The 12,171-nt window shown below is 40.0% G+C and overlaps 1 protein-coding gene across 2 annotated transcripts in view; it reads left to right on the forward strand.

The window, feature by feature from the left end:
* Positions 1-12,171, forward strand: part of LOC132381222 (bridge-like lipid transfer protein family member 3A) — a 147,021-nt gene that overhangs the window by 51,733 nt on the left and 83,117 nt on the right. For both annotated transcript variants that reach the window (XM_059950556.1, XM_059950555.1), the window contains exon 5: positions 10,483-10,672. In XM_059950556.1, coding sequence (XP_059806539.1) covers positions 10,483-10,672 — 190 coding nt within the window. The remainder of the gene's footprint in view (positions 1-10,482; positions 10,673-12,171) is intronic.

Consider the following 12,171-nt stretch of genomic DNA (forward strand, 5'->3'; position numbering starts at 1 on the left):
TCAACAACATTTTCAACTTGCGTAGACACCTCCAGCAATCTATGCTTCATCTGTTGCTCCACACTGTTAAGAATCCTACCATTAACCCTGTATTCTGCCTTCAAATTCAACTTTCCAAAGTGAAACACTTCACACTTTTTTTGGATTGAATGCCATCTGCCACTTCTCAACTCTGCATCTTGTCAATGTCTCATTTCAACCCATGACAACTCTCCACACTGTCCAGAAGTTTTGCCCCAGCAGTCTTTGAGCATACTTAAGTTCAGCACAGCGTAGCTTGTAACAGAGTGGAAACAAAAGCGAATCATGATTTGCACCCCCAACCACTGACTGGTAAGAGACAAAGAGAAGCAGTTCAAACAATAATAGGCCAGTGCCAAGATGGATGAACCAATAGCTGTTTTGTGAGATGGTATATGTTTGTTCTACAAGACATGTTCTTCACGTTAAAGAACATTCAATGGTCTTCATATTAACCAAATGATTACAGCTTGATTCAGAGACACAAGACAGCAGATGTTGAAATCTGGAGCAAAAAAAAACTAACTGCAAGTCAAGCAGCACCTTTAGAGGCAAATGGGTTGTTGACTTTTGAGGTCAAGACCCTGAAGCAGTGAAGATGGTGCATGGATGCATGATGCATGCATGCCATTTGGAAAAAGACACGATTTATTTCAGAGGTAGACACAGAATTAATTAACAGATAGGATATTGGTCAGTGATGAGTTTGCTGAAGATACCACACACTCATGTGATCGAGTAATAACTCCATCTGGAACTCTAGTGTTTCAGTTCTGAAATGAATAACGTAAGATGGTCTCACAGATTACCTCTGTCTTGAGGAGAGGATGAGGTTAAATGGATTTATTCATCATGTTGATCCTGCTGCAGACCTCTGGTATTTATCTTCAGTTTGCAGTGCATGGTGGCTCTATCAAACCGCTCATATAAATGGGCATTTGGTGTACTCCATCCAGAGTGCATTTTCTGCCTTTTCTCTTCTCAGTGCATCTGGCAAGTGATGGTCAACATCAAGGAGCTGAGTGAAGACTAATGGGTGAAAATTAAGACATGGTTTCCTTGTGCATTATGATCTGATGCCATGTGACCTCATCGTACTTGGAGTTACTACTAAAGATTCCCAGACGCACTCCTTTTGCATAACCTTGAACCTTGTCCAGATCTGCCCTGCCAGTAGGGAAGAATGAAACCAATGATTTTTGTGGAGGAATCAAGCATGTTATTTGTGAACTGTGATTCTGTGCTAATACTCTCAGATTTTTGATGAACTCTGTCTCAAGTTAAACATCTTCAGATGTTCATGATCAGGACTTGGCAAGGTTGACAAGGTTATAAGTGGTTTTGCTTTGTCTGAATATTGTGCCACATTCAATGTTAGATGTTTTGTTTGATTTTTATTCTGGAATTTTGATTTCCTTTTATTCTGGGAGTTTCTGGTACAGAACTATTAACACTTCCTTCAGAAAATTTAGGTTGAAATGCTATAAGTTATTCAAGAGATTGGGTGTGGTATTTGGACCCTCTCAAATGTATGCTGTTTTGTATTTGCATGGAAGTAAAGATGTGCTAACTCTGTATTGTTAAGACCATAGGATATAATAGCAGAATTGGGCCATTTGGGCCATTTGGCCCATTGAGTCTGCTCTGCCATTTCATCTGGCTGATCTATTTTCCCACTCAACCCCAATCTGTTGCCTTCTCCCCGCATCCCTTCTTGGCCTGACCAATCAAGAATCTTTCAACCTCTGCCTTAAATATACCCAATGACTTGGCCTCCACTGCCGCCCATGGCAACGAATTCAACAAATTCACCATCCTCCTGCTAAAGAAATTCCTCCTCATCTGTTCTTAAAAGACATCTCACAATTTTGAGGTTGTCCTCTGGTCTTAGACTACTCCATCAAAGGAGACGTATTCTCCATTGAGGCCTTGCAACATTTCATAGGTTTCAATGAAGTCACCCCTCATTCTTCTGAATTTGAGTGAGAAGAGGCCCTGAGCCATCAAATGCTCTTCCTGTAACAAGCCTTTCAATCCTGGAATCATTTTTGTGAACCTCTTTTGAACCCTTTTCAATGTCAGCACATGCTCAGATAAGAGGCCCGAAACTCCTCACAATACTCCAAGTGGTACTTCCGGTAAGATGGCGATTGTTTAGCTGCTCCGAACTTTTGCTCCGTCATTCTCCCTATCTTTGCACTATATGTCTCCATTCTTAAACCTTAGTTAGGTATTTTATTAGGTCTCTTTTACTTGCCTGCGAACACATCTATCTTATGGCTACCAAAAGTACTAAAACTGGGAAAAAGGAAACTTCTACGGCTTTGCCGGCTGACATTCTCGCTGCTTTGGAACAGTATCGACAAGATATTTTAAAGGAATTTAGAACTTCTTTCAAACAGCTGGATGTCAAATTGGATCGGATCAACGCTAAAGTGGACAAACATGCTGAACATTTATCTCGCATTGACTCAACTTCTGAAGATTTAAAACGCCGTGTTCAATATCTTGAATCTCTCTGCTCCAGCCTAGAGGAGAAAAATTGCAAACTTTTTTCCAAAATGGTGGATCTTGAAAACCGGAGCAGACGTTGCAATCTACGAATTCTTGGTTTGCCAGAGGCCACCGAACAGGGCTCCTCCGTGAAATTTTTTTCCGATTTTCTCTGTGAGATTTTTGGGAAAGAATTTTTTCTGACTCCACCTGAGCTTGAAAGGGCACACAGTATCTACGTTCCCCATGCAATTCTGGGTTCCCGCCCACAGCCGGTAATTTTGTGCTTTCATCAATACCAGGTGAAAAACCGTTTGATTATGGAGGCACGCCGCAGAGGTACTTTTGCTTTTTAAAATACAGTCATTCGTTTTGCGGAGGCTTTTGCCCCCCCCCCCAGGTTCTGAAGATGCGTGCTGAGTTTAAAGGTGTAATGAAAGTGCTTTTTGATCGCGGACTCAGAACCTCCCTTCGAAACCCAGCCGATCTTCAAATTACGCTTACTACTGGAGAATACAATACTCCAAGTGAGACCTCACCAGTACTTAAAGTCTCAATGTTACATTCATGCTTTTGTATTCTAGTCCCTTTGAAATGAATGCTAACATCGTATTTGCCTTCCTCACCACAAACTCAACCTGTAAATTAATCTTTAGGGAATCCTGCACATGGACTCCCAAGTCCTTTTGCACCTCAGTTTTTTTTGTATTTTTTCACCATTAGGAAAATAGTCAATCCTCGCATTTCTCCTACCAAAATGCATGACCATACACTTCCTGACACTGTATTCCAACTGCCATTTCCTTGCCCATTCTCCTAATCTGTCTTAAGTCCTCATGCAGCCACTCGACTTCCTCAAAACTACTTACCCCTCCACTCGTCTTCATATCATCTACAAACTTTGCAACAAAGCCATCAATTCCATCATCCAGTTATTGACATACAAAGTAAAAAGAATCGGTCCAAACACAGACCCCAGTGGAACACCACTGGTTACTGGCAGCCAACTAGAAAAGGCTTCCTTTATTCCCACTCTTTGCCTCCAGCCAATCGGTTACTGTTTTATCCCTGCTGGAATCTTTCGTGTAATACCATGGGCTCATAATGTATTCAGTAGCCTCATGTGTGACACCTTGTCTTAAGTATACAACATCCACCAATTCTCCTTTGTTTATCTTGCTTGTTATTTCTTCAAAGAATCTGGAAAGATTTGTTTGGCAAAAGTTGAACCTTGAGGAAACCATGCCGACTATGGACTATTTTATCATGTACCTCCAGGTACTTGAGACTTCATCGTAATAATGGACTCCCAATCTTCGCAACCACTGAGGTTGGACTAACTGCCCTATAATTAACTTTCTTCTGTCTTTCTCCCTTCTTGAAGAGTTGCTTTCTGTTGATTTTTAAAAGCTACCCATTCTCTAACATTTGCAATTTTCCAATCCTCTGGAGCCATGCCAGAATCAACTAATTCTTCAAAGATCATTATTACTAATTCTTCAAAGATCATTATTAATGCCTGCACAATCTTCTCAGATACCTCTTTTGGAACGCAGGGGTGCAAACTATCTAGGCCAGGTGACTTATCTACTTTCAGACCTTTCAGTTTCCCTGAACCTTCTTCCGAATAATGGCAACTTCAACCACTTCTGCCCCGACACACTCGAACTTCCAGCATGCGACTTGTCTTCCACGGTGAATATTCATGCAAAATACTTACTCAGTTCATCCACCATTTCCTTGTCCCCCATTACTACCTATCCGTCTTCATTTTCTAGCAGTTTGATATGTGCTCTTGCCTCTTTTTTTTCATGTTATATATCTGAAGAAACTTTTGGTATCATCTTTGTTATTGGCTAGCTTACCTTTGTATTCCATCTTTTCCTCTATGACTTTTTTTAGTTGCCTTCTGTTGGTTTTTAAAAGCTTTCCAGTCCTCTTAACTTCTCACTAATTTTTACTCAATTATGTGCTCTCACTTTGGCTCTCCTGTGTTGGCTTTGGCTTTTCTTGTTAATCCTGTCTTTGGAATACTTCTTCCTCTTTTGGATGTACATATCCTGTGCCTTCTGAATTGCTCCCAGAAGCTCCAGCCATTGCTGCTCTGCCGTCACCCTTACTGGTGTTCCTTTCCAATCAATTTTGGCCAGCTCCCCTTTCATGCCTCTGTAATTCCCTTTACTGCACTTTAATACTGATACATCTGACTTTACTTTCTCCTTCTCAAATTGCAGAGTGTATTTGATCATATTATGATCACTAGCCCCTGAAGGTTCCTTTATCTTAAGCACTTTACTCGATTATAGTTCATAGTGCAATACCCAATTCCTTAGTGGGCTCAACCATTAGCTGTTCCAAAAAGCCATCTCATAGGCATTCTAGAAATTCTCCCTCTTTTGAACCAGCATCAGTCTGACTTTTCCAATCTCCTGCATATTTTTGATATTTAAGACTTGTGCAGAGTCTTGCCATCTTCAGAAGTTTTCTGATGACTCTGCCATAGTTGGATACATCAGCAAGGGAGATGAAGGGCTATGGTGGGAAACTTTGTCACATGGTGTGAGCAGTATCATCTGCAGCTTAACGTGAAAAAGACTAAGGAGCTGGTGGTGGACCTGAGGAAGGCTAAGGCACTAGTGACCCCTGTTTCCATCCAAGGGGTGTGGACATGGTGGAAGATTACAAATACCTGGGGATACGAACTGACAAAAAACTGGACTGGTCAAAGAACACTGAGGCTGTCTACAAGAAGGGTTAGAGCCAACTCTACTTCCTGAGGAGACTGAGGTCCTTTAACATCTGCCGGACGATGCTGAGGATGTTCTACGAGGCTGTGGTGGCCAGTGCTATCATGTTTGCTGTTGTGTGCTGAGGCAGCAGGCTGAGGGTAGCAGACACCAACAGAATCAACAAACTGATTCGTAAGGCCAGCGATGTTGTGGGGGTGGAACTGGACTCTCTGACGGTGGTGTCTGAAATTGTCCCATTGTCCAAGTTGCATGCCATCTTGGACAATGTCTCCCATCCACTCCATAATGTACTGGTTAGGCACAGGAGCTCATTCAGCCAGAGACTCATTCCACCGAGATGCAACACTGAGCATCATAGGAAGTTATTCCTGTCTGTGGCCATCAAACTTTACAACTCCTCCGTCCCTCGGAGTGTCAGACACCCTGAGCCAATAGGCTGGTGTCTTGGACTTATTTCCATTTGGAATAATTAACTTATTATATAATTATTTATGGTTTTATATTGCTATATTTCTACACTATTCTTGGTTGGTGCGACTATAACGAAACCCAGTTTCCCTCAGGATCAATAAAGTATGTCTGTCTGTCTGTATTTAAATTCTCCTTGACTATTGTAACCTTGCCCTCTTTGACATGGTATTTTATCTCCTGTTTTAATTTGTCGACCACATCTTAACTCCTGTTTGGAGGTCTGTATATATCACCCATTAAGGTCTTTTTACATTTGCAGTTCCTTGGCTCCACCAAAAATGATTCAACACCTTCTAATCCTATGTTACCCCTTTCTAATGATTTGATTTCTTTTTTTTACCAATGGAGCCACCCCATCATCTCTGCCTACTTGCCTGTCCTTTTGGTATACTGCTGTATCCTTGGATGTTCAGGAAAGGGGTGTTGGCAACATTTAATTTCAAACTGCAGTAGATTTGATTTGAAATTTTTAAGGCATTCTGATTGATCCTGTTTCATAGCTGCTGTGTGTCATTGCATCTCACTGCATCCATACATGTAGTTGGTGCTGAGAAGTAACTACCTGACTTGATAAAAAGAAATAACAAACAACTTTTTATTTGTGACATTGACACTGGTGTAAATATTACTAAGTTGGCTCTGGTCTTGTACCCCAGTTATTCTGTCAACGTTGCATAAGTAATGCAGTTTATTTATGTAAATTAATGAAGTGATAATGGTTTTGATTACTCCTTATTGTTCCTGCCCCTTAAGGCCAGTGGTCCCCGAAGGTGGCAGCACAGTTCAGGAAATGTAGACACAGGGATGTTGACTTCATTAGTTAACACAAAATTCCAACTGTATCCTAATTAAAATTTTATATATTTTCACTAGAACCTTCCATATTCTCTATTTCCTGGCTAATGGAGATAAGCATTAGGTATAAGAGTCAGGGTTTCTTGATGCAACTTATATGAAACTTCAGGACATAGCTGGAATACTAGATGGATTTAATTGCACTGGAAAAGGTGTCAGAGGTGACCCACCAGCATGTTGCTTGACAGGTTGATAGTGTAAAGAATGAAATTTTTCCCCATAACAGAGTTGTTTAAGGCTAAAGGCCTTGGGTTGAAAGTAGGATTTAGAGGCTGAGAAGAGATCTGAAGAATTTTTTTAACCTTGAGTGTGTTTGCGCTCTGGGATGCACTGCCTGAGAAAGTGAGGTCAACGCTCCTGCAGAATTTCAGAATTATTTGGATGAGCACTTGAATCACCAAAGTAGAGTCCACTCCTGCTGCTGTAAACTGGTAAGAGGTGAAAGGTCCTTGAAGGTTGATGTACATGTAGTGGACCAAAGATCCTCTTTCTGTGCTATAGGCATACATTGCCTATATATATTGAAGTGTGGAATAGCTAAGATTGTTTTCCATTTCTGAAGAATTACTAGTATTAGCATGTTCAATATGATTGATTAATGTTAATATCATTATTCTTTGACTGTGTTCTTCCATGATAGAAAATAGAGTTCTAAATCAGACTCTGGATTTTACTGAGATGGTCTTTTTTTTAAGTATCCATGCTATTTCCTTTTTAATGACCTAATAGTTATAGCATCCAATTTTCATGAGATAATCATTTGAAGTAATCACCTAGCTAACTTAAGGCTTCAATGTTACAGTAAGGTTCTGCAACCTGCAATTATTCTAATAGTACCTCATCTTGATTTAGTTCATAATTTGTGAATCAGAAGTCACATAAATTAAGGAAGAAATCACATAATCAAAGGGAAAATAACCTTCATTCAAATGGCACGATGATTATATGGCTTGGAATTAAACAGTTTCAGAATTTGTTTGAATATTTATGCGTGTTTAAATGTGTTGATGAACTTCATCAAAAGCAAGAATAACATGGACCTAAGCAGTTAAATTGTACAAAGTTTTATTTTTACCATTTGAATGGTAACTAACTGTTGTTGGAAATTTTCTTGAAACTATCCATATGCTTGTGTCACTTGTGATAAGTTAGTTAATGAGGGAAAAAATGAACATAATTGAAGTAGTCCCAGTCAATGGAATAATTTTTTCTCTATATTATTTGTGAGTTGTCACTAAGCAAGCATGTAATGATGTGTAAGAAGTATATTTGCTATATATTTCTCCAGTAAAGGTGTGTACCTGAGAGAGTGACATGGATGCTTAATTGTAATTAATGGCAAGAGAAAAAGGGAAATGTAATATTGGGTTTGCCACTTACTTGGTCATGAAATCCAACACATTTCAAAGTGCATGTGCACATGTTCTTGCATTGAGAGGGAAGTTGTTCAACTGCTCAGCCCATTCATCATTTTTTAACTGGCACACCTTTCAAGCATCTCCTACTCCCACATTTTGAAACATGGACTCATTCTGTCTCATCCAGCTTAACAAATGCAGTACTTAAAAGTATTAAGTTTACTTCTCAATCGTTCAGGTTTATGTGCAGTTGCCAAACTTTAGGAGGGAGACTGAGGCAGGGATATTATTTCAACATATCTTGCAGTGCAACATGTGTGCACCTGCTCATTTAAGTAACATTTTGAAATTGCATTTGTTTGGAATAAGAAATTGGTACTGATCATAGTTACTTTTTATATAGTGACAACCTGTTTTGTACACGTTTTAAAGTAGCTGAAGGAATGAAGCCCAATGTTAACTTGAGCACTTGCCTTTCAGTTAGGCATGGTGCAAGCCTGAGTTCATACTGGTTTCAGCAAATTCTGTTAAATCAGCTATTTCTTTTTGTAATTAGGGGCACACCATTTCTCCCTATCCCATGTATCATTTTCTGTCGCTATCAACCTTTGTTTTGTATTTCCTGAAGCACCATAAAGAAAATAAAAAATAAATTAGGATAACCACAAATGTGCACAGAAAATTTTGACAGGTAAAACGAGGCAAAAATGCTAAGGTATTTGATAAATATTTGAAATGAAAGAGAAAGAGAAGTGTTGGTCCTCATGAAGAAGAGTGAAGTTCTGAATGAGTCCTTTCCATTGTCCTCATGGAAATCGAGTACAAGGAGGAAGCACGTTGGAAGAGGAGTAAAGATGTCCTAAGCATAAATAGGATCCCTCATAGGGTTTTATTATCTTTAAAAATAAATACATGGCTATACCTGGGTAAAATGATGTAAAAGTTGATAAAACCAACAAGGGAGGAAATAGCATAGCTCTGATACTGGTGATGAATACCATCATTTGAGAGATTTCAGTGGGCAAATTATTGGAAAAATTCTGAGGGTGCGGAAGGACTTGGGCCACAAGGATTGCAACTGTTCAAGGTGCTCTCATGTGTTGTGAGGCAATTAATGGTGGTAAGAGATTTTGAATTTCTTTTGTAAAGTTCACGATGATTTGATGGAATTTTAACTATTTTCCACAGTGCTAAGAAATTCGTAAGTTCCTCTTTAACTGAACTTAGTGAACATGAAGTGTTTTTCTTGTAGTCAAGTTCCAATGTATTATTTGATTATAAATAAATTGCCTCTAACTTCCACCCTGCCCTTAAATTCACGTGGTCCGTCTCTAACACCTTCCTCTCTGTCTCCATCTGTCAACCAACATCTTTTATAAATCCGATTCCCGTGGTTATCTCAACAATAACTCTTCCCACCCTATCTGCTATTAAAAATACTATTCCCTTTACTCAGCTTCTTCACTTCATCGGCATCTATTCCCAGGATGCAACTTTCCGTTCCAGGACATCAGATAGTGTTCCCCTTGTCCTTACCTCCTACCCAACGGCCCTCCGTATCTAACACATTATCCTCCGCAACTTCTGCCATTTCCAACGGGATCCTACCACTAAGCATACCTTTATCTCCTCCTCCTTCCTGCTTTCCACAGGGATCACTCCCTCCACGATTCCCTTGTCCATTCATCCCTTCCGGCACTTATCCTTGCAAGCAACCTAAGTGCTATGCCTGCCATACACCTCCCCTCTCACCTCCTCAGGCAGCCCTTCCAGGTGAGGCAACACTTCACCAGCGAATCTTCTGGGATTGTCTATTGTGTCTGCTGCTCCCAATGTGTCCACCTCTACATTGGTGAGACCCGTCATAAATTGGAAGACTGCTTCATCAACCGCTTCCGCTCCATCTGCCACAAGTGGGATTTTGCATAGGCAAAACATTTTAATTCCAATTTCCACTCCTGTTTCAATGTGTCGGTTTGTGGCTGCCTCTTGGGCCATGATGAGAGGCCACCCTCAGGGTGGAGGAGTAATACCTTATATTCCATCTGGGTAGCCTCCAACCTGATAGCATGAAGATTGATTTCTCCTTTGGGTAAACAAATCCCCCCACTTCCTCTAAGCTTTTACCTTTTCTCATTTGCCTATTATTTGCCCCAGGTCGCCGGCTGCATCCCTTTCTGTGCTCTGTGCTCTCCTATCAGATTCCTTCTTCTCCAGTCCTTGACCTTTTCCACACACCTGGCTTCATCTGCCACCTTCCACCTCCCCCTCCCCCCTCATTTTATTCTGGCATCTTCCCCCTTCTCAGTCCTTCAGTAGGGTCTCAGCCCGAACCATTGACTATTTATTCATTTCTATGGGTGCTGCCTGACCTGCTGAGTTCCTCCAGCATTTTGTATGTGTTACTATGTTTCCAGCATCTACAGAGTTTCTCATGCTTATAATTAGATTTAATCAATTAGAATTCATTGTTTTTTTTAAATAGAGGCATTCAATTTCATGGTAGCAAAATATTGTTTTGTTTGTTTCTACAGTGAATATGGCTTTGCTGAAAAGGTTGTAGAGGGAATGTCCATTGTAGTAAATTCTATTGTTGTTAAAATTGAAGCAAAAGCATTCAGCACTTCGTTTGAGCTATGGCAGCTGCAAGGTTATAGTGTAAATCCCAAGTGGCAACAGAGTGATTTACGATTCACAAGGATTACAGATCCAGAACGAGGGGAGGTAAGGATTCAATACTTTTTCCAGCTGCTAACTTCACACTCACGGGTAGTTGAAATGGTTTGAACTGGCCCATGATGCTGAATGAGCTGATTATGATAAATTAAATCCCATATCTTCCACTGAGGCAGTTCAATGATTATGCACGCAGATCCAGTTGTAGAAATGCTGTCCTGCTTTTCAAATTGAGATGGTAGAATGCACACCATTTTTTTTACTGGTGTGTGTGTTTTTACTTTGTCCACGTGGTAATTTTATGGTATAGGACACCCTATCTATATGCAGGGTCATGTTCTGATGGGTGAAGCGGACTCTGGACTTAAAACCTAATTACCTTGGCCAATAAATATCCTTTCTCATAGCACTGGGAACAATGTTTAAGGTTTGGGTAGGAGTGGGTACTTGTTTTTCATGATAACCAGCTTCAAATCAGTTGATAGTCAATTAACCCTGTCAAACCTTTCAACTAACAATGTGGTCTCTCACCTCTTTCCTCCAATGCTGTGAGATAAACAACTGTATATCTACCACCCACTCCATCATATCAACTGTAAACTTCATTTGCCAGTGGTGTGAAAACTATTTTCTGAGTCACAGCTCAGTTCATCACAGGAGGCTTATCAGCAGGCTGCTTGCTGTTTGGTCACAAGGTTGACATGCTGGACTTATTCAGTCACATGAGCAGAAATGAGGAAAGAAAATTGTCTTAAAAAACCAGAGCAGCATTTAGCTGTTGTCCCCAATTGTAACATTGGGAAAATGTTGTGAATTCAGTGTGCACATCTTCTTTGCACCAGCATTCCTAGCAATTTAACCATGTTGCTTACAGAGGTACAGTAACAGCTTTGGGTTAATGAGGTTTCCTAGTCTGCTTCAGAGTGAATTCTTAGAAGGAAGTTCATGTGTAACTTTGTTAAAAAGATAAAATCAATTCCTCTAATTTCATTAAGACTTCACACAGATAGCTGAGAGAAGTTGATAACAGTGATGAATGTATGGGCAGATTGTTTAGCATTTCTTGACTGGCCCTGTTTATGTTCCACCTTTTTCTGGTGGTGTTTGTATGAAACCACATTTTTGGTAATAACCCCATTTCACTTCTGCATTCTAAAAAAGGCAATCTGAAAAAAAATCTTTTATGTTTGCAGCATGTTAGCAGGGAAAGTTTCTGAATTAGACTACAATGGAAATAGTGAGATTTTTCAACAAAACTGAATCATTGTATATTCAGCATCAAAATTGGTTTCCCAAGTTTGAGATACAGTGATCATGAGTTGTTAAAATAAATTGTTAATATTCAAAGTGTCTTTTTAGAGCAATGTTGAGTTAAAAGCTAGTGCCTGCTTTCTGTTTCAATAACTTTTCTATTGGGATAATTTTATTTAAATGTTGTACATGAATTGTTTTGCTCATGGTAGCTCTGGCGAGAAAAAGCACAGTTGTTTTGTGAAGTAAGGGCATGGATCTAGGAATACTAGAATGGTCTCAGGAGCCCCTTCTGA

This window comes from Hypanus sabinus, chromosome 25 (assembly GCF_030144855.1).
Source record: "Hypanus sabinus isolate sHypSab1 chromosome 25, sHypSab1.hap1, whole genome shotgun sequence".
NCBI lineage: Eukaryota > Metazoa > Chordata > Chondrichthyes > Myliobatiformes > Dasyatidae > Hypanus > Hypanus sabinus.